We start from the raw sequence: 26,869 nt of genomic DNA, 5'->3' as shown, positions 1-26,869 counted from the left end.
ATTCCTATATGAATTGATATTGTAATTCATCATATTATGTATTATAATAATATAATAAACATTTTCAGATACAGTTGAAGTCGGAAGTTTACATACACTTAGGTTGGAGTCAATAAAACTAGTTTTTAAACAACTCCACAAATTTCTTGTTAACAAATAATAGTTTTGGCAAGTCTGTTAGGACTTCTACTTTGTGCATGACACAAGTCATTTTTCCAACAATTGTTTACAGACAGATTATTTCACATATAATTCATTGTTTCACACTTCCAGTGGGTGAGAAGTTTACACACACTAAGTTGACTGTGCCTTTAAACAGCTTGGAAAATTCCAAAATTGATGAAATGCCTTTAGAAGCTTCTGGTAGGCTATTTGACTTCGTTTGAGTCAATTGGAGGTGTACCTGTGGATGTATTTCAAGACCTACCTTCAGACTCAGTGCCTCCTTGCTTGACATCATAGTAAAAACAAATGAAATCAGCCATGACAGAAAATGAATTGTAGACCTCCACAAGTCTGGTTCATCATTGGGAGCAATTTCCAAATGCCTGAAGGTACCACGTTCATCTGTACAAACAATAGTACGCAAGTATAAACAACATGGGACCACGCAGGCGTCATACCGCTCAGGAGGGAGATGCGTTCTGTGTCCTAGAGATGAACTTACTTTAGTGCAAAAAGTGCAAATCAATCCCAGAACAACAGCAAAGGACCCTGTGAAGATGTTGAAGGAACCAGGTTCGAAAGTATCTATACCCACAGTAAAATGGTCCTACATCGACATAACCTGAAAGGCCGCTCGGCAAGGAAGAAGCCACTGCTCCAAAATGCAATAAAAAGCCAGACAACGGTTTGCAACTGCACATGGGGACAAAGATCGTTACCATCGTTATGTTTGGAGGAAAAAGTGGGAGGCTTGCAAGCTGAAGTCACCATCCCATCCGTAATGCACGGGGTGGCAGCATCATGTTGTTAGGTTGCTTTTCTGCAGGAGGGACTAGTGCACTTCACAAAATAGATGGCATCTCGAAGATGGAAAATTATGTGGATATATTGAAGCAACATCTCAAAACATCAGTAAGGAAGTTAAAGCTTGGTCGAATATGGATCTTCCAAATGAACAGTGACCCCAAGCATAATTCCAAAGTTGTGGCAAAAATGGCCTAAGGACAACAAAGTCAAGGTATCGGAGTGGCCATCACATAGCCCAGACTTCAATGCAATAGAACATTTGTGGGCAGAACTGAAAAAGTGTGTATGAGCGAGGAGGCCTACTAACCTGATTCAGTTACACCAGCTCTGTCAGGAGGAATGGGCCCAAATTCACCCAACTTATTGTGGGAAGCTTGTGGAACGCTACCCAACACGTTTGACCCAAGATAAACAATTTAAAGGCAATGATACCACACATTAATTGAGTGTTTGTAAACTTCTGACCCACTGGGAATGTGATGAAAGAAATAAAAGCTTTTCACATTCTTAAAATAAAGTGGTGATCCTAACTGACCTAAAACAGGGAATTTTAACTTGGATTAAAAGTCAGGAATTTTGAAAAACAGAGTTTAAATGGATTTGGCTAAGGTGAATGTAGACTTCTGACTTCAACTGTGAGGCAACGTGCCAGGTGGACTAGACTTAAGGGGACATACTCTGTAGAGCCAGTCTGCCATTAGGATACAATTGTGACATTCTGTGTAGAGTCAGCGTGACAAGAGGACTAGACAGTAAGGGAAATATAAGAGGCTCATGGTTATTGTGTCTGATGTATGTTTATGTCTGTCTAAACCATTACAGTCAACATAGTTCTGATACTGGCGCATACACTCTCTATAGCTGAAAGAAGCAGGACCTAACTGAGTGAGCAGATCAGCCTCTAGCCCCTCCCTCCTTGGCATGGCATTACCCACAGTGTGGCCCCCAGAGGAATACCCACAGAGGTACAGTGGGTATTTAACCCAGAGAAGAGAGGTATCCTGACATATATGGGTCTGTGTGGCGCTGTATTTCTCCATACCTTCTACACATCAGGGGAATGAGGCTCTCTCCGGCTCCTGCTCTGGATCCAAGTCTGGTTGGTAGTCTGGTTCTACTACATCTAGCTGTGGTGGCTGCTGGGCTTGCCTTGCTCTCATCTGCCTCTGCCTCTGGGCTGGAGTCTGTCAGATGCAGGCTCCAAGGCACCCCTCCTCCTCCGGCGTTCTCCCAGGATGGGAACTTTGTCATCGGGGGTGTTTTCTCCATGCACTACTACATGCACACTGTGGATCACAGCTACACCAGCCTGCCTGAGCCCCTGCAGTGCACAGGGAGGTAAGTGAGCGCAAGAAGGAACAGGGGACAGGACTGTGGCTGTGTGGGGAGAGAGATACATTGTCTTTTAAAGACACGGAGACACACTGTTTAAAGACAGATAAACAGTGTTTTAAAGACAGATAAACAGTGTGTTTAATGACAGGTAAACAGTGTTTTAAAGCCAGATAAACAGTGTCTTTAAGACAGATAAACAGTGTGTTTGTGTCTGAGAGAGTAGATAAAGCCTACTGTTACAAAGTGTCACATTTTCAAATGCAGGCAATACAACAATGTCCTCAATTACAGTTATTAAATGTGAAGGCATGTAGACAGCGTGGAAAATAAGGCTAGATTTTAAGATGTTTGCCCTCGTTTAACCATATAATCTATAGGCTAGTTTACCATTTAGTCAAGAGGTGCTCACTCACCTATCTTCTATTTACAGTTTGGATTCCCGTGAGTTGCGCTTCTCGCGCGCCATGGTCTATCTATTTATCTATCATCTATCTATCTATCTATCTATCTATCTATCTATCTATCTATCGGTCTATCTATCGGTCTATCTATCGGTCTGTCTGTCTGTCTGTCTGTCTGTCTGTCTGTCTGTCTGTCTGTCTGTCTGTCTGTCTGTCTGTCTGTCTGTCTGTCTGTCTGTCTCTGTCTGTTTGTCTGTCTCTCTCTGTCTGTCTGTCTGTAGGGACCTCATCTACAGGTGTTGGGGTTGAGGAGAAGGTGTGTGATGGCAGTGAGGATATACAGCAGCTACAGGCCCCCTACACAGATACATCCCAGCTGCGTGTCACTAACATGGTGTATAAAGCTGTTTATGCCATAGCACACGCCATCCACAGCATCGTTTGTGAACAGAGAGAAAACTCCACTATGAACTGTGACAAAAACCTTAATGTGAAGCCAACACAGGTGAATGACAAGTCTGTAGTCTAATTTCCTGATAAATATGTTTATATAGACTACTTGTATGAAGGCCTAGGAGTTCTCATTATACTTTGCAACTTCTTCTGAAGTAACAAATCTGATGAATTTGAGTTGAACTTATGTTCTGTTTCTCTCTCCATCTATCTTCCCTTTTCTCAATTTCTCTCTTTCCATCTTTCTTCCCCTTTCTACATCTCTCATCTCTCTCTTCCCTTCTCTCCATCTATCGCTCCATCTCTCTTCCCCTCACTCATCTCTCTCGTCCCTTATCTCCATCTCTCTACACCTCTCTCCTTCTCTCACATCCCTTCTCTCGCTCTCCCTTGAACTTCCAACCCCCAGGTCCTGGAGAGATTGAGGAGGGTGAACTTCTCTCGTAACGGGTACCAGGTGTCTTTCGATGCCAACGGGGACCCAGTGGCCACCTATGAGCTGGTCAACTGGCAGAGACGGGAGAGTGGGAAGATGGAGTTTGTGACAGTGGGGCTCTATGATGGGTCCCTGCCTCCTGACCAGAGGCTTGACATCGAGAGGGAAATCACCTGGGTAAAGAACAGTACACAAGTACCTGTGTCAGTGTGCAGTGAGAGCTGTCACCCAGGCACTCGTAAGGCTGTACAGAAAGGGAAGCCTGTATGCTGTTATGACTGTATCCAATGTGCAGAGGGAGAGATCAGTAATAACACAGGTAGGACGATAGGAATAGTGTGCATAGAATGTGTAGTAAATTCTATCACAGTTTACTAAGTTGTGGTTTATTCATATTAACAGCACAACAAAGGCATAGTAGTGAATCTATTATTACTGACATTTGATGTTTGTTGTTTTGTCCTGGTCAGATTCTTCAGACTGTCTGATCTGTCCCGAGGAGTACTGGCCCAACGCTGAGAGAGACTGCTGTGTCCTTAAGCCTGTGGAGTTCCTGTCCTTCCACGAGGTCCTCGGAATCATCCTGACCGCCTGCTCTGTGGGCGGGGCTTGTCTGGCCATCGCCACGGCAACTGTCTTCTACCGCCATCAAACTTCGGCCATCGTCAGGGCCAACAACTCTGAGCTGAGCTTCCTGCTGCTCTTCTCCTTGGCTCTGTGTTTTCTGTGTTCTCTTACTTTCATTGGCCGGCCCTCTGAATGGTCCTGTATGCTGCGTCACACAGCGTTTGGGATCACCTTCGTCCTCTGCATCTCTTGTGTTCTGGGGAAAACAATAGTGGTGTTGATGGCCTTCAGGGCTACTCTTCCAGGCAGTAATGTCATGAAATGGTTTGGTCCTCCACAGCAGAGATTGACTGTAGTGTCCTTCACGTTTGTCCAGGCTTTGATATGCACTCTGTGGTTGGTCCTGTCCCCTCCCTTCCCCATTAAAAACCTCACTACCTACAAGGAAAAGATCATTCTAGAGTGTGATGTGGGTTCAGCTATTGGTTTCTGGGCTGTGTTGGGCTATATAGGACTCCTGTCTCTCTTGTGCTTTGTGCTAGCTTTTCTGGCTCGGAAGCTACCTGATAACTTCAATGAGGCCAAATTCATCACCTTCAGCATGCTCATATTCTGTGCAGTCTGGATCACCTTTATCCCAGCTTATTTCAGCTCTCCTGGGAAGTTCACTGTAGCTGTGGAGATCTTTGCCATCATCACCTCTAGCTTTGGGTTGTTCTTTCTATTATTTGTTCCTAAATGCTTTATTATTCTGTTCAGGCCGGAGAAGAACACCAAGAAACACCTCATGGAGAAGACATCCAATGATATACGTTATTAAGAGATGATTCAGTGGAAAAAACATTGTAACGTTCAGTTATATGGTTTATCATACAGTTAGGGAGGACTACTCTGAGAGAGATGACCAACGTTTTAGCAGGTGATCATTGGTAACATTGTAACTAGTAACATGACACAGGTTCACTTTAGATATTCCAATGTTATGAGAGATTGGGGAAATCTAGAGTGTTAAAATGATATTACTAATGCCCTAGATTATAGAAAGTGCTGTGCCGCCTTGTTCATTGATTTATCTAATGCTTTTGACACTGTCGACCATGCGATGCTTTGTGTAAGCTGTCATCAATAACACTGGGATTGGATGCCTGTCGTTGGTTTGATAACTATCTAAAGGATAGAAGTCATGCTGTTAGAGTCGACGGCATCCAGTCAAAGCCAGTGGAGTTGGTTAAAGGGGTCCCACAAGGTTCTATACTTGGTCCATTACTGTTCACTCTCTAAATCATCAATATCGGTGATGAGATAAGAAAGTGTCAAATTCATTTATATACAGATGACACTGTCATGTACTCTATCGCGTCAACGGCTGACCAAGCATTATCACTATTGGAGGCAGATTTTAAGACATTACAAGTGTATTTCATACAGCTGAAACTTGATGCAAAGAAAACACATTTTATGATTTCAATAGGTTCAAAAAGTTGGTTGAAAATACACTTGCACTTACGAGCTTAGATGGTTCTCAAATTAATCAGGTCTCTGCATATAAATACGTATGGACATGCTTGTCCTCTACAAATAGAAGACAAATGATGCAAGCTACTTTCATGTCTGTTATTGATTATTGGGATATTATTTACCTGCATGCAACTGCATCAACACTTAAAGTTATCTTCTAATTTATCATCACTCCTCAATATTGTAACTATATATCCTAAAACCAGGTCTCAAGCATGGATTTAACTTGAGGCCCATGCGGTTTCCACAGAGTTGGGTATGGCTGCCTTTTCCTGTTACGCTCCTTGCCTATGGAATAGCCTGCAGACTAAACTTAAACTTGAGACTCTTGTCCCCCTTGATCATTTTAAATAGTTTTTGGAGCATTTTTATTTTTTAATTGCTTGTAATTGTTTCGGGAAAGACAAGTTCTTGTGCTGTTAGTAGAATAACCTACGTGTAAATTAAATCTGTTTCTGTATGTTTATTGTGTTATCTGTGATAGTTTTGTTTGTCTTGTTTAGTGTTTTAATCATTGTACATAAACTGAATGTGTAAACATGCATACACCCAGATATAACAGAGACCTTGGTCTCAGGCTGTGTTCCTTGTTGAAATAAAGTTATAAAAAAATACATATATTTAAAAATCTAATTTGACCTGCTAAATGGTGTGATTAGCAGGAGCCTACAGAGTGGAACCACTTCCATGTTGTTGGAGAAAAGCTTTATTCCTATATGAATTGATATAACATTGAAGTGCATGTGTTCAATTGATATTGTAATTCATCATATTATTTATTATAATAATATAATTAACATTTTCATACACAGTTGAAGTGGGAAGTTTGCATACACTTAGGTTGGAGTATTTCAACTCGTTTTTCAACAATTCCACACATTTCTTGTTAACAAATTATAGTTTTGGCAAGTCTGTCAGGACATCTAAGTAATTCCTACAACAATTGTTTACAGGCAGATTATTTAATTTATAATTCACTGTTTCACAACTCCAGTGGGTGAGACGTTTAGACGTTTCGATATACTAAGACTGTGCTGACTGTGCTGTTAAACAGCTTGGAATATTCCAGAAAAATATGTCATGGCTCTGATAGACTTATTGACGTCATTTGAGTCAATTGGAGGTGTACCTGTGAATGTATTTCAAGGACTACCTTGAAACTCAGTGTCTCTTTGCTTCAAATCATGGTCAAATCAAATCAGAAAAAAACTTGTAGACCTCCACTAGTCTGGTTCATCCTTGGGAGCAATTTCCAAACGCCTGAAGGTACCACGTTCATCTGTACAAACAATAGTACACGTATAAACCCCATGGGACCACGCAGCCGTCATACCGCTCAGGAAGAAGACGCTTCGTTCTCCTAGAGATTAACGTACTTTGGTGTGAAAAGTGCAAATCAATTCCAGAACAACAACAAAGGACCTTGTGAAGATGCTGGAGGAAACAGGTACAAAATATCTGTATCCACAGTACAACAAGTCCTATATCGATATAACCTGACAGGCCTCTCAGCAAGGAAGAGGCCACTGCTCCAAAAACGCCATAAAAATGCCAGACTACGATTGGCAACTGCACATGGGGACAAAGATGGTGACCATCGTTGTGTTTGGAGGAAAAAGGGGGAGTCTTGCAAGCCGAAGAACCGTGAAGCACGGGGGTGGCAGCATCATGATCTGGGGTTGCTTTGTTGCAGGAGGGAGTGATGCACTTCACAAAATAGATGGCATCATGAGGAGAGAAAATTATGTGGATATATTGAAGCAACATTTCAAGACATCAGTCAGGAAGTTAAAGCTTGGTTGCTAATGGGTCTTCCAAATGTACTGTGACCCCAAGCATACTTCCAAAAATGGCCTAAGGACAACAAAGTCAAGGTATTGGAGTGGCCATCACAAAGCCCTGACCTCAATGCAATAGAACATTTGTGGGCAGATCTGAAAAAAGCATGTGCAATCAAGGAGGCCGACAAACCTGACTCAGTTACACCATCTCTGTCAAGAGGAATGGGCCCAAAATCACCCAACTTATTGTGGGAAGCTTGTGGAAGGCTACCCAAAACGTTTGACACAGTTAAACAATTTAAAGGCAATGCTACCAAATACTAATTGAGTCTATGTAAACTTCTGACCCACTGGGAATGTAATGAAAGAAATAAAAGCTGAAATAAATAATTTTCTCTACTAGATTCTGACTTTTCACATTCTTAAAATAAAGTGGTGATCCTAACTGACCTAAAACAGGGAATTTTTACATGGATAAAATGTTAAGAATTTTGAAAAACTGAGTTTAAATGTATTTGGCTAAGGTGAATGTAAACTTCTGACTTTAACTGTAAGTAAGGCAACGTGCAAAGAGGACTAGACTGTATGGGAAATATAAGAGAGGAAGCTTACCAAGAGGACTAGACTTTAGAATAAATACTGTGTACTGCCAGCGTACCAAGAGGACTATACTGTATTGGTAATATAAGAGAAAATAGGACCAATAGGACTAGACTTTTGAATAAATACTGTGTACTGCCAGCATACCAAGAAGACTAGACTATATGGGAAGTACTGAGAAGTGCCTGAATGCCAAGAGGACCAGATTGTAGGGGGAAAATAAGAGAGAGAGCAAAGAGGTCTAGACTATAGAGGAAATATAAGTCAGGTAAAGTGAAAAATTGACTAGACTTTTGAATAAATACAGTGAAGAACCACCCCCCCCCCCCCCAGACCGTAAGAGAAATATAAGAGAGGCTCATGGTTATTCTGTGTCTAATGTATGTTTATGTCTATCTAAACCATTCCAGTCAACGTATTTCTGATGCTGGTGCATACACTCTCTATAGCTGAAAGAAGCAGGGTGAGCAGAGCAGCTTCTAACCCCTCCCTCCTTGGCATGGCCGTACCCACAGTGTGGCCCCCAGAGGAATCCCCACAGAGGTACAGTGGGTATTTAACCCAGAGAAGAGAGGTAACCTGACCTATGAAGGTCTGTGTGGCGCTGTGCTACCCCATACCCTCTACACATCAGAGGAATGAGGCTCTCTCCGGCTCCTGCTCTGGATCTGGCTGGTAGTCTGGGTCTACTACATCTAGCTGTGGTGGCTGGTGGGCTCACCTTGCTCTCGTCTGCCTCTGCCTCTGCCTCTGGGCTGGAGTCTGTCAGATGCAAGATCCAAGGCACCCCTCGTCCTCCGGCGTTCTCCCAGGATGGGGACTTTGTCATCGGGGGTGTTTTCTCCATCCACAGCTACATGCACACTGTGGATCACAGCTACACCAGCCTGCCTGAGCCCCTGCAGTGCACAGGGAGGTCAGTGAGCGCAAGAGGGAACAGGGGACAGGACTGTGGCTGTGTGGGTAGACAGATAAATTGTGTTTTAAAGACACAGAGACACACTGTTTAAAGACAGATAAACAGTGTGTTCAAGACAGAGAAACATTGTGTTTAAAGACAGGAAAACAGTATTTTAAAGACATATAACCATTGTTTTAAAGACAGATAAACAGTGTTTTAAAGACAGATAAACAGTGTGTTTGTGTCTGAGAGAGTAGATAAAGCCTACTGTTACAAAGTGTCACATTTTCAAATGCAGGCAATACAACAATGTCCTCAATTACAGTTATCAAATGTGAAGGCATGTAGACAGTGTGGAAAATAAGGCTAGATTTTAAGATGTTTGCCCTCATTTAACCATATAATCTATAGGCTAGTTTACCATTTAGTCAAGTGGTGCTCACTCACCTACCTTCTTTTTACAGTTTGAACTCCCGTGAGTTGCGCTTCTCGCGCGCCATGGTCTTCGCAGTTGACGAGATAAACAACAGTTCGGACCTTCTACCGGGTGTCACACTCGGTTATCAAGTGCACGACTCGTGCAACACGGTCCCCATGGCCATGAATGTGGCCTTCCATCTGGCTAACGGCCTGGACCCCATGTTTGATACCGGAGAACAGTGCTCGGGGTCGCCTACAGTAACAGCTATCGTGGGCGAGTCTGCCTCCTCGCCTACCATCAGCATGTTGCGCATCATCGGCCCTTTTGGAATTCCTCAGGTAATCTCCTACGGAAAGAAATCATTCAGCTTCTTTTAATTTACTGTATTTCTATTATCTCTCCTTCAAGAATGAGTTCAACTTTTAATTTACTGTATTTCTATTGCCTCTCCTTCAGGAATGAGTTCAACTTTTAATTTACTGTATTTCTATTGCCTCTCCTTCAGGAATGGGTTCAACTTTTAATTTACTGTATTTCTATTGCTTCTCCTTCAGGAATGAGTTCAACTTTTAATTTGCCAAGTTCCAATTGTATTCTCCTCTCTTTCAGGAATATACATTTCTGTGTGAAATTTTGAGGAGAAAGGCATTTGAACATAGACTCAGGACTATGAGTCTGGAGAACTTCTGTAGGCATTAAAACATGATCTGAGGACTACCTTTCATAGGCTAGGATGTTATGGGACACCAGGGATTAGTTTCATACCTTTTACTCAGGTTTTTCACAACACCAGTATGTCTTATTATCAATGTGAATAGAACGACAAAGGTAGAAACGGGCAGAAATATGTATCCGTTTGAATCTGGCCCAATGAAAAACAATACATTATTATTATTAATGTCTCCCTAACCTCATACCACACAGCTAAACAAAAAAAAGTAGGAAGTAACCAATAACTGAGACTCGTTTGGCCGACATGATGTTCTTTCTCATGTTTTCGACTGTCTGTTTTTACCAAGGTGAGCCACTTTTCCACCTGTGCTTGTCTGAGTGATAAGAAACAGTATCCAACCTTCTTCAGAACCATCCCCAGTGATCAGTTCCAGGCTGCCGCTCTGGCCCACCTAATCAGGCACTTCGGCTGGACCTGGATTGGGGCGGTCCGTTCCGACTCTGACTACGGTAATTACGGGATGGCTGCTTTCCTACAGGCAGCACAAGAGGAGGGCATCTGTGTGGAGTATTCTGAAGCCTTCTCCCGTACCAACCCACTCAGCAGAGTGCAACGGGTGGCCGACGTGATCCGCAGGTGATCCGTGATTACTTGTGAACTTTTCATTCACACAAATGCAAGCCCATATTTATAAAAAATACTATTGTTAATAATTTCTCTCTTTTCCAAAAGCTGATCTGTGAGACCAACATGATTTGCATATCTTAAGCATGTCAAAAGTGTTGATTAATACTAATATTCATGTTCACTTCACTGAGACATTCCAATGAATGACAAACATGACCAGCATAATAAGCATATGATATAATCATGTTCCCCAGCTCCACAGCCCGGGTGGTGGTTGCATTTGTATCCTACAGGGACATGAAAATCTTGCTGAGGGAGATTGACCGCCTGCCCTCTCCACCCCGCCAGTGGATCGGGACTGAGTCCTGGGTCACTGACCCAGATATGCTGCGTTTCGGCCTGTGTGCCGGGGCCATCGGATTTGGCATCCAACGCTCTGTCATCCCCGGCCTCAGGGACTTCCTCCTGGACCTCTCCCCACAGAAGGTGTCCAACTCTCCCCTGCTCACTGAGTTCTGGGAGGGAGCCTTTGGCTGTAGGCTGGGGACAGGTATCTATCTATCTGTCTATCTGTCTGTCTGTCTATCGATCTATCTATCTATCTATCTATCTATCTATCTATCTATCTATCTATCTATCAATTTACATGTGTCCAAATCTCCCACGCTCTGTCTGTCTGTCTGTCTGTCTGTCTGTCTGTCTGTCTGTCTGTCTGTCTGTCTGTCTGTCTGTCTGTCTGTCTGTCTGTCTGTCTGTCTGTCTGTCTGTCTGTAGGGACCTCTACAGGTGTTGGGATTGAAGAGAAGGTGTGTGATGGCAGTGAGGATATACAGCAGCTACAGGCCCCCTACACAGATACATCCCAGCTGCGTGTCACTAACATGGTGTATAAAGCTGTTTATGCCATAGCACACGCCATCCACAGCATCGTTTGTGAAGAGAGAGAAAACTCCACTGTGAACTGTGACAAAAACCTTAATGTGAAGCCAACACAGGTGAATGACAAGTCTGTAGTATCATTTCCTGATAAATATGTTTATATAGACAACATGTATGAAGGCCTAGGAGTTCTCATTATACTTTGCAACTTCTTCTGAAGTAACACATCTGTTAAATTTGAGTTGAATTTATGTTCTGTTTCTCTCTCCATCTATCTTCCCTTTTCTCAATTTCTCTCTTTCCATCTTTCTTCACCTTTCTCCATCTCTCATCTCTCTCTTCCCCTCACTCATCTCTGTCTTCCCTTATCTTCATCTCTCTACACCTCTCTCCTTCTCTCACGTCCCCTCTCTTTCTCTCCCTTGACCTTCCAACCCCCAGGTCCTGGAGAGATTGAGGAGTGTGAACTTCTCTCGTAACGGGTACCACGTGTCTTTCGATGCCAACGGGGACCCAGTGGCCACCTATGAGCTGGTCAACTGGCAGAGACGGGAGGGTGGGAAGATGGAGTTTGTGACAGTGGGGCTCTATGATGGGTCTCTGCCTCCTGACCAGAGGCTTGACATCGAGAGGGAAATCACCTGGGTAAAGAACAGTACCCAAGTACCTGTGTCAGTGTGCAGTGAGAGCTGCCCCCCAGGCACTCGTAAGGCTGTACAGACAGGAAAGCCTGTATGCTGTTATGACTGTATCCAATGTGCAGAGGGACAGATCAGTAATAAATCAGGTAGGACTATAGGAACAGTTGTGTAGTAATTTCTGTGATGGTTTACTAAGTACTGGTTTCTTCCATTTACCAGCAATACAAAGGTAGTGTCTGTCAATCATGTTCCTGTTCTTATTATATCATGTAAGCTGCAAATTAATTCAAAATTCTTTATTGTAAACTGACGAAGTGCAGCATTGTGGGACATGTATTTGTAAATAAATAAAACCTGAATCTATTATTATTAACATTTGATGTCTGTTGTTTTGTCCTGTTCAGATTCTTCAGACTGTCTGATCTGTCCAGAAGAGTACTGGCCCAACGCTGAGAGAGACCGCTGTATTCTTAAGCCTGTGGAGTTCCTGTCCTTCCACGAGTTCCTCGGAATCATCCTGACCGCCTGCTCTGTGGGCGGGGCTCTACTGGCCATCGCCACGGCAGCTGTCTTCTACCGCCACCGACATTCGGCCATCGTCAGGGCCAACAACTCTGAGCTGAGCTTCCTGCTGCTCTTCTCCTTGGCTCTGTGTTTTCTGTGTTCTCTTACTTTCATTGGTCGGCCCTCTGAATGGTCCTGTATGCTGCGTCACACAGCGTTTGGGATCACCTTCGTTCTCTGCATCTCTTGTGTTCTGGGGAAAACAATAGTGGTGTTGATGGCCTTCAGGGCTACACTTCCAGCCAGTAATGTCATGAAATGGTTTGGCCCTCCACAGCAGAGATTGACTGTAGTGTCCTTCACGTTTGTCCAAGCTATGATATGCACTCTGTGGTTGGTCCTGTCCCCTCCCTTCCCCATTAAAAACCTCACTACCTACAAGGAAAAGATCATTCTAGAGTGTGATGTGGGTTCAGCTATTGGTTTCTGGGCTGTGTTGGGCTATATAGGACTCCTGTCTCTCTTGTGCTTTGTGCTGGCTTTTTTGGCTCGAAAGCTGCCGGATAACTTCAATGAGGCCAAATTCATCACCTTCAGCATGCTCATATTCTGTGCAGTCTGGATCACCTTTATCCCAGCTTATGTCAGCTCTCCTGGGAAGTTCACTGTAGCTGTGGAGATCTTTGCCATCATCACCTCTAGCTTTGGGTTGTTCTTTCTATTATTTGTTCCTAAATGCTTTATTATTCTGTTCAGGCCGGAGAAGAACACCAAGAAACACCTCATGGAGAAGGCATCCAATGATATACGTTATTAAGAAATGATTGAGTGGAAAAAACATTGTAACGTTCAGTTATATGGTTTATCATACAGTTAGGGAGGACTACTCTGACAGAGATGACCAACATTTTAGCAGATAATCATTGGTAACATTGTAACTAGGAACATGACACAGGTTCACTTTAGATATTCCAATATTATGAGAGATTGTTCAAATCTAGAGTGTTAAAGTGATTTTACTAATGCCCTAGACAATAGGAAGTACTGTGCCGCCTTGTTTCATAGATTTATCTAAAGCTTTTTACACTGTAGACCATGTGATGCTATTGGGTAAGCTGTCGTCAATAGGACTGGGATTGGATGCCTGTCGTTGGGTTCATGACTATCTAAAGGATAGAAGTCAGGCTGATAGAGTTGACGACATCCAGTCATAGTCATTAGAGTTGGTTAAAGGGGTCCCTCAAGGTTCTCTACTTGGTCCATTACTGTTCACTCTCTACATAAACAATATCTGTGATGAGATAAGAACTTGTCAAATTCATTTATATGCTGATAACACTGTCATGTACTCTATCGCGTCAACGGCTGACCAAGCATTATCACTATTGGAGGCAGATTTTAAGACATTACAAGTGTATTTCATACAGCTGAAACTTGATGCAAAGAAAACACATTTTATGATTTCAATAGGTTCAAAAAGTTGGTTGAAAATACACTTGCACTTACGAGCTTGGATGGTTTTTCGAATTAATCAGGTCTCTGCATATAAATACTTAGGGACATGGTTGGATGATGAACTGTTTTTTAAAATGCATATTGACGAACTTTTGTAAATGGCTAAAAATCAAGCTAGGCTTCCTCTATAGAAACAGGACATGCTTGTCCTCTACAAATAGAAGACAATTGATGCAAGCTACTTTTATGTCTGTTATAGATTATGGGGATATTATTTACATGCATTCTACGGCATCAACACTTAAATAGCTGGATACTACTTATCATTGCGCACTTAGGTTTATTACAGGTGCTAGCTACAGAACTCACCACTGTGTTTTATATCAAAATGTGGGTTGAACTTTGCTGTCTGTGAGACGAGAACAAGCTCTCGTGTTTGTCTATAAAGCATCTCCGAATAAGCTACCTTCTAATTTATCATCACTCCTCAATATTGTAACTATATATCCTAAAACCAGGTCTCAAGCATGGATTACACTTGAGGCCCATGTGATTTCCACAGAGTTGGGTATGGCTGCCTTTTCCTAATACTCTCCTTGCCTATGGAATAGCCTGCAGACTAAACTTAAACTTGAGACTCTTGTCCCCCTTGATCATTTTAAATATTTATTGGAGCATTTGTATTTTTTAATTGCTTGTAACTGTTTCGGGAAATGCAAGTTATTGTGCTGTTAGTAGAATAACCTACGTGTAAATTAAATCTCTTGCTGTATTTTTATTGTGTTATCTGTGATCGTTTTGTTTGTCTTGTTTAGTGTTTCAATCATTGTACATAATTATATGTGTAAACATGTATACCCAGGGCCCAGCTGTAATAGAGACCTTGGTCTCAGGCTGTGTTCCTTGTTGAAATGAAGGTATACATTTTTGTTTTTTAACTCTAATTTGACCTGCTAAATGATGTGATTAGCAGTAGCCTACAGAGTGGAACCACTTCCTTGTTGTTTGGAGAAAAGCTTTATTTCTATACGAATTGATATAACATTGAAATGCATTTGTTCAATTGATATTGTAATTCATCATATTATGTATTATAATAATATAATTAAAATGTTTATACACAGTTGAAGTCAGAAGTTTACATACACTTAGGTTGGAGTCATTATGTTAAGGGAATTTTTTATCAATAATGACTAATTATGTATACATTTCAGTCAGGACTGACTAATCAGAATACTATTATGTTACTGTATATGTACTAATCAGAATACTATTATGTTACTGTATATGTATGAATTTTCATTCTTAATCCTAGTACTGAATATAATGTGTGTAAATATAATCAAGAATTAGAACAATGACTGTCTGTTCCTTGGTAGAAATGAATGAACGATACCTTCAGACTGGCTAGAATGCTTATCTACACAAGAAGACCTTGGCTCATAAATTATTTTAAATTGGTAGGGAGACGATGTGGGAAGGCTTGAGATACTGCCTTTGTACCAGGGTGGGGGAAGAGACGGGTTGGTACTGGAATTAATGACGTCATTTTCAGTTTATAACCTGTGGTAAACTGTATCGTGCTCAGTACTCTCGTGAATAAACTCTGCTGATTAACTTTAAGACTGGGCCGATGTACACCCCAGACCACAGGGACGGTGACTAGATCGAAACGAACAGTGCTTTTCCCAGTCGGCAGCAGGTCAGTAGCCTTTATTCTCGAATTTGGGAGGGATTATTTGGGATATTTTTTTATTAAATGTTATAAAGGAGTTTGGATTTAATCAATGATAGGTGCTTGAATATTCTGAACAAATACAACAGGTTTCTCCCTTGTGTTTTAACCGAAATCGATAGGAAGGAAACAGCTCTGAAATTGACCTGTGGTAAGGTGCACTACCATAAATAAACTAGAGCTTAATAAATCCTGATTTTGCAAGCCGGAAGGTTATTAAGGAGAGATATGGTACACATTGGGGAATTAGGACGCTTGTTCCGTACAAATAGGATAGCCATTAATTCAAAAAACATACCTAAATAAAGTTTGAACCTGAGTAGTCTATCTGTATATGGGAAGTAGTCTGACTATCAAGAAGTAGCAGATAGCTATATATAAAACAAGTGAGGATAAATCAGGCTTGGTGAGAAGGCAGGGTAATTCTAGGCGAACAGAATAATTGAAACTGTACAATGCTGAAAGGAATTATTATCTAAGGGGAGGACAGGGTAAGTTAGTCTAGAGTAGTGAGATATGAGATATTAACGTTGAAAGTCCCAAGGAAAATATCCTACGGGTGAAATGTAATGTCCGATCTAAAGTCATCTATAGATGAGGTTTCCAGGAAGGAGAAACACATACTGATTATCATTAAAGAGACACACACATAGTCAGATAGAAAAGCAACTAAAGTAACTAAGTAACGGTAAATAGCAGATTCATAGAAATACACATAGAAGGTCAAATTAAATATATAGAAAGGCATAGAGAAGTGATTAAATACCATAGCTACGAGTAACGGTAAGGATTAAGGATGGGTGAAAATTCCTCAAAGGAGGTGCCGGAACTAACGGGAGACGAGCGTTATATGGAACAGAAAGACAAGAGAAACATTGATTTCGGTCTAAGATGGAGAAAGAAATATGATTTTGATGGCCGTCTAAATGTAGAAAAGCTGGAATCACTTATAAAACAGATACATAAGGAATGTGGAAAAAATGTGAAAAAGCAGAATTAACAGGGGTTATACACAGCCGGAGTTTGGCTTTCGGAAGCAAAAAAGAGAGTGGGGAGCGCAGATAGTAGTAAATCTAAAAAGAGTCAAGATGCGCTGCCCTCCGCTCCCTCAGATTAAAAAGTTAGCCAATTGGGTGGAGGTGAGGGTAACAAACTATATCCTTCCCGATTATACCAAGAATACAGAGGTAATCCAGTCGATGAAATAGTGGTTGTGAGAATACGGCTGCAGGAGCTACCTGCGAAATTACCACCCATATATGTGAATCCTGCTGAAGCCGAGGGAGGTATAATAGAGTTAGAAAAAGGAATAAAGTCGAGAAAAGTTGATAAGGTGAGTCAAAAGACAAATATAAAATGTTTTAATTGTAATGAAACTTGACATTTCGCCCGGGAGTGTAACACTCCCTGCAAACGTCACCACCAATATTGTAATTTTACTGAGGGGAAGGTCAGAGGCGACAATCGGGTAAATAAAAATAAGGGTCAGATACAAAGAGAGCGAGATTAATGAGAATCCTAACTGAGGGAAAACTTTGGGTCGTTAAATTAGGGCTATTTTCTGTTGTCCAGATGCCGGAGTTACAAATACAGGCAACTGTAAAATGGCTCAATTTGCGGAGAATCTCAGTCAGTTCCATAGTGTTGGTGGTATAGTGGTGAGCGTAGCAGTCTGACAAACTGCAGTCCAGGGTTCGGTTCCCAGCTGAGGCGGTTAACTTAAATTGATTTTAGATTGTAATTCATCTATTTGTATGTTTTGCCTGAAAAAATATGGTCGCTAGTGTTTGTATAAGATATGAACTGAACGTTTAATATGTGGTTTTAGATTGAATTGAAAAAGTAAGTCATTAAAAATAATGGCGAGACAATTTCGATGTAATACGCTATTTTGCCCAAAATGATCTGCTGGAATAATGTATTGAGATGGGAGTCGTATTTAAATAAATGTATCATAGAAGAGAAAGTCACCTAAAGTTAAATGTAGGGAATAACGGAGAGATACGATACATTTTCATGCTATCAGGATGTTATAGCTTTTTATGAATCGACTGACATACGATAAATTTAGCACAGAACATGGGACGTTTAAATGTTAGGGTATAGAAAGTTGAGAAGTTTGGTTGGTTTTACTTTGTTGATAGAATTTAAAGCAGAACTAAATCTGAATAGGGAATATATATTTTACAGAGGCAGGCTGATTTGCGGCGTCGTCTTACGTTGAACAACATCGTTCCTCAAATTTAAACAGAGAAAATGGGTTGTTGCATTTAGAGGGAAAAATGCGTGCATTATAGCTTAGAGTTACTTTTCAAAAGTGGCTAAAAGTGCCAAATACATTTTTTTTCAAAGGAGCTAAATATCGTAAGGATAGTCTGAAAAGATGCTACAGCTAGCAACGGAATTGTTAGGCATTCAATTGGGCTATATAGTGCAACACTTTGGACTATAAAATAGGTAAGAATAGTTGAATCGTAAAAAGTTGTGGTTGTTTCCCGGGTATTGATTTTTGGTTAGGTAACGCCAGTGAATTCGAACAAGAAGTTAACGTATTCTAAAAACACTACAGGGAACAAGTAAATGTCTTGTCTTAAAGGGACAGTGCACGTTTATCACAGTGGTTTGAGTGTATGGCAGTGTATAAAATATTTTGGGACGACAATTTGAAGATAGACTGAATGAGTTACATGAAACATTGAGGGATTTAAAACGAATGATGTGAAGGGATTATCATAATTATTAGGTTTCGTTGTTGTAGTAAAAGTTTGGGTGAAGGGGATTTCCCTGTTCCCAGAGACAAGATATCTTAAAGGGGTACACTCACATATGGATTATTAGGAGTTTTAATTAGACAAGTGAATAACGTATTGGGAATAGAGTCGTAATTAAAATGCTAAGTCAAAGACGAGACAGTTACTTAAATCAAAATTAATTCTAAATAATAACGAAGAGACAATTACCATTTATGCCCATCGAAATGTTTTTATAAAAATAGCGAATTTAGAGATATTGGTTGGTGTTGTAAATTATAATTCAAGATTTGAACAGATGTGATAAATTAGGTTTTGTTTATCGAACCCGTACTACCGTTGCTGCAGACAACCAACAATTATTTACAATTCATTGAAAGTCGTTACGGATTGGGTCGAGGTTGAGCGCTTGTTGATGACATCACTCGCAAAAAAAAATAAAAAAATTCCAAATACATTGTAAAAGTAGTTTGTGAGTCGTCAGGATAGTCAGGAAAGATGCTAAAAACTAGCAGCTGATTCGCTAGGTGGGCATCATAGATTTGTGGCGTTTATTTGGACTGTATTAGGCTATGAGAAAGGGAGACTGGATGTCTGAATCATAAAACATTGTGATAACGGATTCTGATGGTTATTGATTCCTGGTTTGATTGTTTATGTAGCACCAGTGAATGTGAGCACTGTTTCCATTATGTGGAACAATGTTAGGGTATTAATGTTGAAAAGCAACCTCTATAGAAAAACATAATTGCATATGTTTCGGGAAATTAGCTAGGTTGAATTTGGTTATTTGAGCTTTTCCCCTGATACGTAGACATCTGTAATAGGGAGGGGCAAGTTGATTTTTTTTCTTGAGGAACAAGCAGATAATGATTTGTTTTATTGAGATGTAAACGTGAGTCTCTGAGTATTTTTTTCATCTGATGCATTATAGTAGTGAGTTTTTGTATAGTATGTTTTTTGCTGATAAAAGTGGTTTGTTTATTTGGTTACTGGTTATGGTCAATTTTAGGGTTTGATTTAACTTAGTTAAACATTGTATTCTGGTGTGTTTAAGTAGGATTCCTTATTCTGGGACGGATGGAAGTTATCTAAAATATGTCAATTGAAGGAGCCATGGGAGAATGCGATTGCATTTTTATTAAATATCTGGGATTAAATTATGGATTTCTTACACTGAGAAATGTACGACATTTGCGGCCGAGGGAAAAAGTAATACATTGGATAATAATGTTATCAGGTTAATTGTTCATTTAAGTAAACGTATACATAGACGTTGTTAAAAATGTATGATTAATGATTTGAGTCAAAGGGGAATTATCATTAGGTTTAGTTTATAGTTCACTTTTGAGTTTCTGAATCGAAGTAGAATAGTGAATGCTAGTTAGGCGTGTTGTGTTCTTCTGGGAAAATTGAGGTTTAGGTGTCTCACTTTTAGATGTTTCCTGGGATTATAATCTTGAGGAGAGTGGGTGAGATAGAGGCCATAAATGACCAAGACCTGGACGTTTTGATTATCCTTTAAGCTTTGCAAATATATACACATAAAACATTTGTTAGGACTATTTGTTTTAGTGCAAAGGTATTTTAAAGAGGCAAGCTCACATATGGAACTTTATGAGTTTTAATTTTATGAGTTTAATTACACAAGTGAATTTCTTTGATTTTAAGGATAAAGGGTTCTTTAATATGTCTAATGTAGTATGGAACATGACTATAAAAGGGTGGTATGACCTATTGACCTTATCATGGCTATCTTTTGGGGTCTGATCAGCCCCGGGGGAGAGCCAATTGTATAATGAATTTGTGGTCAGTTGGGTTACTAATTTTAAGGCAAATTAATTATAATTGAGTTTTAGTTAGGGGTTTAGAATTATTGTTTGAATCACTGAAGAGAAAGTGTTTCAGGATTCTGTTTTACAATATTAGCTGTGAAGTTTTTGAATTGGCTATTATGGATTTGATATTACAACAGAAAATAATTATATTTATCATTGAGAATAAATAGGGGTGATAAATTACTGTAGATAAGGTATTCCACACTATGCAACATATATTAAATTCACGTTATTGTCAGATAGAATACTGAGGATCCCTGAAGAAAGAGCTTGTAAGTGTAGGAAGGATTTTGATATGGTTAGCATTTGTTTTGGCTCTGTTTAACTATTAGGAGGTTTTTGAAATAGTACTAAATATACTTGTTAAAGTAGATAAGACACTTGAAAGAGAATTGGTACAGGATTGATATGAATGGATGCCCAAGGGAGAATTGGACATACATGATAATGTCAATCATTATATATTTGTATATTTGTTACCTGGGCAGAGCCAGGTATCAAAAGGGGGGTGGGTAAGTTAGTGGCCTATTGGATAATAAACTAATAAATAGGCATAGAAGTTAAAGATATAATCAGAACAAATGAGAAACTGTTTGTTAACCAAACCTGTATGTCCAAGATTTTATGCACTACGGGCGAATTACAGGTGAAGTCACTCAATCCAGTCCCTGAGGCCTGTTGGGGGGACCATACCAAGGACTCCTGGTGACAGCTAGCTGAAAGAGCTACCCGGATTCATATCACACGGCGGGAGGGTAAGACACAGTGACACTGTCAAACAATAAACAGTGTTCGAGAGGAGAACTGGAATTAACAGAATTCCGGAGGCCATCTCTCGAATGAAGATTTACTTTCCCGTCATTCCATCCCTGTTTTTGTTCATAGAAGTGAAAGTGTGTCTGGCTTTTGCTGATGATGTGTTCTCTGGAAGAGGGTGGGGCTTTATGGGTGCGCTGTCCATCCTGAGCTGTCTGGTTGTGGGAGCCGTATTCCTGATACACCATGAACACCGAGAAGGCCAGAGGGTAATATTGACATAGTTAAACAATGAGGATTTAGTATTAATCAAGCATAAGACATCACTTGATCTGGATAAACAGGAAGTGAGAGTGAGACTGGGAAGGATGTCTCAGAGGAGTTCTATGTAGACCAAATGGGGCCTCTGACTCCTTGGCAGTTCAGGACTAAGATCAGCTATTATGGAAGACATCTATGTAAGTCCCTGTAAGTCCCTAGTTCATGGAAACCAGTTATCACTCACATCATGTGAGAGGGCTAAATACATTTACATACCCAGTATGGAAGAAGATGGAGTGTAGTGAAAGTAGGGTTTCAGTGGATAACCTAGTGCAGTTAAACTGGTAATGGGGACTCTAACCTCTGGTTAGAGTGGATTCAATATACGGCCAGATCAATAGCTAAAAAAGAATGCTATGCTTGTGCCACCGCAAACCTCAGTTGACAACCATCCCTTTTCCATTAAATGGAATTAATTCACCTAAGGGAATGGCCTATATGGTAAAGCTATTCATGGAAGCAGGAAAGCCAGATAATAACAGTTTTGCACTATTTATATCCACGTTCCTCTGAAATCTAAGCTCCCTCCTTTCACAGAGGCAAGGGGAGACTGTTTACTGTTTGATTCAGTATAGTACTTCTGGGAAATATGTGGGGGAAAATCAGTACCTGCAATGGGACAGATAATGTTACTTCTGATGCGACAAATGAGTGATTTGGCAGGGTGGTTGAGATCTGGGGATTTCAGTAAGATAAGGAGGCCCAGGGCTCACATCTGGTGGTGGTTGTGTGGGGGAATGACGTTATGGCCGAGTATTACCGGCTAATTGGACAGGGGTATGTGCACTAGTACATTTGGGAATTCCTTTCACACTCATTCAACACCATGACAAAATGTTGGCTAAACGGGAGAAACGAAGTACTCCGTCTGGGTCTTTTGATGATAGAGTTTATATTGACAACATTGGGGTTCCACGGGGGGTGCCAGACAAGTTCAATGCTAGAAATAGATCCAGGCAGGATTAGAGTCAATTATTTGTTGGTGGTCCACTCTCAATGAGAATGTGGATTGGATCAATCCACAGCGCTTCACCAATTATATCAGAGATGTAATGAATGGCAGGGCAGAATAGAATAGTCTTGGATATGTTTGCTGGCTGAAAAGGGTGGGAGTATATGGAGGTAGTTTGGATCCCGATGACACAGTTCCGAATGGATCAGTGACCAAGGCCTTGGCTGGTTTACACACCCTAGCTCACGAGTTGGCAGTGAACTCAGGGGTGGATACTTCTCTGACTAATTGGGTTGACAGTGTGTTTTGAAGATGGAAAAATGTAATGATTACTGTGTTATGGGCTACCTTCACCTGTGCGATTGTGTTAGTTTTGTGCGGATGTGTTTGATTGCGTGTATGAAAGTTGTCATTTCCAGGACAATGGAGAAATCAATGACACTTCAGATGGTGATATATGGTCCAATCCTAAGCTCTGACCAGTGGAATACAAAATACATGGCTCCGGACGTAATAGAAGAATCCGGATCCTTTCACTCGCGAGGATACCATATTTGATGTTTAGGGAATTTAGATGTTTTCTTGTTTCAATGTATAGACAGTTTTTTTCATGAAGATTGTGACGGAAAATCCTTATAAGTAGAGATAAGATTTCTGATGTAGGTTAGAAGTCATTGAAGTTCATTGTGTGTACATATTGGTTTGTCTTATTCTAGTATATCATTGATATTTCCATGTAGTGTTTAATGATGGTATGAATTGTAAAGTCATTTTTAGGGTGGATTGTTAGGAAACTGAACAATAGTCTTATTTTAAATGAAACTGTAACTAAGTAAACTTGTACTCTGTTTTATTATATCTGATTAACAATATGAGTTCATAAGAAGGGATTGTGTGACACGGACAAGGAGTAATTAAAGTTAATGAACACCATTCCAACTAGGGAGAAAGGAATGGTTTGTGGATTATGTAAGCAGAAAAGGAAGTTACCCTATGGTTGAACCGACGAAACTGAGCTCTGGGGTGTTTTAGATAAGGCAGTGAGTGCATTCCTAGGTTTTCTGTTAATTAGAACTGTCAGCTAAGTGGTGATTGATAATGGTGAGGGGTCTAAAGTTAATTCAGTTAGGTTATGTGACCTGTGAGTGTGTTAGTGAGTTGGAATGAACTTTGGAACTCACTTGATTCTCGGTTGGGAGGAGGGGATTAATTTTAGAAGCAATGAAATTACGTCATGTTATTGTATATAAACTGTTGCTCGTGATAACGTGGCAGTGCGCTCCGAGAATAAATTATGTTACCTATTATTGAAAGGACTGGTCTCCGTCTATTTTATGCAAACAAGAATCTTACAAATTCTCATAAAATAGATTAAGGGAATTAAATTAATGAAAACATATTGGAATGACTAAATTACTGTAACAACATCCCAGCTGTGTGTCACTAACATGGTGTATAAAGCTGTTTATGCCATAGCACGCGCCATCCACACAGCATCGTTTGTGAAGAAAGAGAAAACTCCACTGTGAACTGTGACAATACCTCCATGAGAAACCTCAATGTGAAGCCAACACAGGTGAATGACAAGACGATAGTATAATGTTCTGATTGATATGTGTATATAGACAACATGTATGAAGGCCTAGGAGTTCTCATTTTACTTTACAACTTGTTCTGAAGTACTGCTACTGATAAATATATGAGTTGAATTAATGTCCTGTTTTTTTCTCTCTCCCCCTCAATCCAATTCTCTCTTCCCTTCTGACCATCTCTCTTCCCACCTCTCCAGCTCTCCCGTCCCCACTCTCTCCCTTGTCTTTCCAAACACCAGGTCCTGGAGAGATTGAGGAGGGTGAACTTCTCTCGTAACGGGTACCAGGTGTCTTTCGATGCCAACGGGGACCCAGTGGCCACCTATGAGCTGGTCAGCTAGCAGATACGGGAGAGTGGGAATATGGAGTTTGTGACAGTGGGGTGCTATGATGCGTCCCTGCCTCCTGACCAGAGGTTTGACATGGAGAGGGAAATCACCTGGGTAAAGATCAGTACACAAGTACCTGTGTCAGTGTGCAGTGAGAGCTGTCCACCAGGCACTCGTAAGGCTATACAGAAAGGAAAGCCTGTATGCTGTTATGACTGAGAGATCAGTAGTAAATCAGGTAGGACCATAGGAAGAGTTGGCATAAAATGTGTAGTACTTTCTATCCCTGTTTACTAAGTAGTGGTTTATTCATATTACCAGGAACATATTGTCAATCATGCTCCTATTCTTATTATCTCATGTAGGCTGCACATTAATTCAACATTCTTTATTGTAAACTGACAAAGTGCAGCATTGTGGGACATGTATTTGCAAATAAATTAAACCTGAATCTATTATTATTAACATTTGATGTCTGTTGTTTTGTCCTGGTCAGATTCTTCAGACTGTCTGATCTGTCCCGAGGAGTACTGGCCCAACGCTGAGAGAGACCGCTGTATCCTTAAGCCTGTGGAGTTCCTGTCCTTCCACGGGGTCCTCAGAATTATCCTGACCGTCTGCTCTGTGGGCGGGGCTTGTCTGACGTTCGCCACGGCAACAGTTTTCTACCATCATCGAACTTCGGCCATCGTCAGGGCAAACAACTCCGGCTGAGCTTCCTGCTTCTCTTTTCCTTGACTCTGTGTTTTCTGTGTTCTCTTACTTTCATTAGCCGGCCCTCTGAATGGTCCTGTATGCTGTGTCATACAATGTTCGGGATGACCTTCGTCCTCTCATCTTTTGTGTTCTGGCGAAAGCAATAGTGGTGTTGATGGCCTTCAGGGCTACGCTTCCCAGCAGTAATGCCATGAAATGGTTTAGCCCTCCACAGCAGAGATTGACTGTAATGTCCTTCACGTTTGTCCAGGCTTGATATGCACTCTATGGTTGGTCCTGTTCCCTCCCTTCCCCATTAAACTTCTAAGGGCTGCAACCCAGTTAACGTGATTGATATGACAACAGCCAATGAAAGTGCAGAGCGCCAAATTCAAACAATAGAAATCTCATAATTATACTTCCTCAAACACACATGTATCTTATACCATTTTAAAGGTGATCTTGTTGTTAATCCCACTAAAGTATCCAATTTCAAAGGCTTTACAGCGAAAGCACCACAAACGATTATGTTGGGTCACCACCCTGTCACTGAAAAATTCTGACATTTTTCCAGCCAAAGAGAGGAGTCACAAAAATAACAAATTGAGATCAAATTCATCACTAACCTTTGATGATTTTCATCAGATGACACTCATAGGACTTCATGTTACACAATACAAAAATGCTTTGTTCGTTAAAGTGCATATTTATATTCAAAAAATTTAAATTTAAAATCTCACTATACATTGGCGCGTTACGTTCAATAGTTCCAAAAACATCCGGTGATATTGCAGTGAGCCACAACATTTTACAGAAATACTCATTATCAATGTCAATGAAAATACATGGAAATATAGATACACTTCTCCTTAATGCAACCACTGTGTCAGATAAAAAATAAAAAAAATTTTTGTTAAAAAGCAAACCTTTATTGGGTGGGAGTCAACAGAAGTCTTAAATAGCATTATAAATATTCACTTACTTTTGATGATCTTCATCAGAATGCACTCCCAGTAATCCCAGTTCCACATTAAATGTTAGATTTAGTTTGACAATATATATATATATACCTTCCATCATTTATGTCCAAACAGTTATTTTTGTTAGCACGTTTGGAAAAACAAATCCAAAGTCATGAAGCGCGTTCCCTAGTTGCAGACGAAATGTCAAAAAGTTCCGTTCCTGTCCATAGAAACATGTCAAACGATGTATGGAATCAATCTTTAGAATGTTTTTAACATAAAACGTCAAAAATGTTCCAACCGGAGAAATACATTGTCTTCAGAAGTGCGATGGAGGTTTAACAAATGATAGTTTTGGCAAGTCTGTTAGGACATCTACTTTGTTTATGACTCAGGTAATTTCTCCAACAATTGTCTACAGTTGTTTCACTTATAATTTACTCTTTCTCACTTCCAGTAGGTGAGAAGTTTAGATACACCAAGTTGACTGTGCCTTTAAATGCTTGGAAAATTCCAGAAAAATATGTCATGGCTTTAGAAGCTTCTGATAGGCTGATTGAGATCATTTCAGTCAATTGGAGGTGTACCTGTGGATGTATTTCAAGGCCTAGCTTCAAACTCAGTTACTCTTTGCTTGACATCATGGTGAAATCTAATGAAATCAGACCTCAGAGACCTCAGAAAAATTATTGTAGACCTCCACAGTCTTGTTCATCCTTTGGAGCAAAAGCCAAATGCCTGAAGTAACCACGTTCATCTGTACAAACAATAGTA

At 40.5% G+C, this 26,869-nt stretch overlaps 1 protein-coding gene and 2 pseudogenes across 4 annotated transcripts; all 3 read left to right on the top strand.

Moving 5' to 3' along the window:
- Positions 1-722: 722 nt before the first annotated feature.
- Positions 723-4,984, top strand: LOC110503227 (extracellular calcium-sensing receptor-like; annotated as a pseudogene).
- Positions 4,985-8,701: 3,717 nt separating this feature from the next.
- LOC110503481 (extracellular calcium-sensing receptor-like) lies at positions 8,702-13,526 on the top strand. Of its 4 annotated transcripts, XM_021581817.3 has the most exons (7): positions 8,702-8,979; positions 9,429-9,723; positions 10,405-10,694; positions 10,940-11,220; positions 11,472-11,680; positions 12,006-12,351; positions 12,610-13,526. In XM_021581817.3, exons 1-7 carry the CDS (start codon positions 8,702-8,704, stop codon positions 13,524-13,526), a joined length of 2,616 nt encoding a protein of 871 aa, XP_021437492.3. The 4 variants fall into 4 exon arrangements, with proteins under 4 accessions (XP_021437492.3, XP_090075202.1, XP_090075200.1 ...); XM_090219076.1 differs by lacking the exon at positions 8,702-8,979 and having other exon boundaries at positions 9,448-9,723; positions 11,460-11,680; XM_090219074.1 differs by lacking the exon at positions 8,702-8,979 and having other exon boundaries at positions 9,448-9,723; positions 10,940-11,235.
- A 10,414-nt stretch (positions 13,527-23,940) lies between these two features.
- On the top strand, positions 23,941-25,484 carry LOC110503421 (extracellular calcium-sensing receptor-like; annotated as a pseudogene).
- The last annotated feature ends 1,385 nt before the right edge of the window (positions 25,485-26,869 follow it).

This window comes from Oncorhynchus mykiss, chromosome 24 (assembly GCF_057628025.1).
Source record: "Oncorhynchus mykiss isolate SJ-2025 chromosome 24, ASM5762802v1, whole genome shotgun sequence".
NCBI classification, from domain to species: Eukaryota; Metazoa; Chordata; class Actinopteri; order Salmoniformes; family Salmonidae; genus Oncorhynchus; species Oncorhynchus mykiss.
Note: the sequence above shows the minus strand (reverse complement) of the source record. Positions and strands in the feature narration are given on the sequence as shown.

Bases quoted from the DNA above. Each gene is read 5' to 3' on its own strand.
- LOC110503481 (XM_021581817.3), top strand. From the start codon at position 8,702: ATGAGGCTCTCTCCGGCTCCTGCTCTGGATCTGGCTGGTAGTCTGGGT. The intron at 9,724-10,404 runs GTAATCTCCTAC...GTTTTTACCAAG, and splicing joins GCCCTTTTGGAATTCCTCAG to GTGAGCCACTTTTCCACCTG. The intron at 12,352-12,609 runs GTAGGACTATAG...TGTCCTGTTCAG, and splicing joins ACAGATCAGTAATAAATCAG to ATTCTTCAGACTGTCTGATC.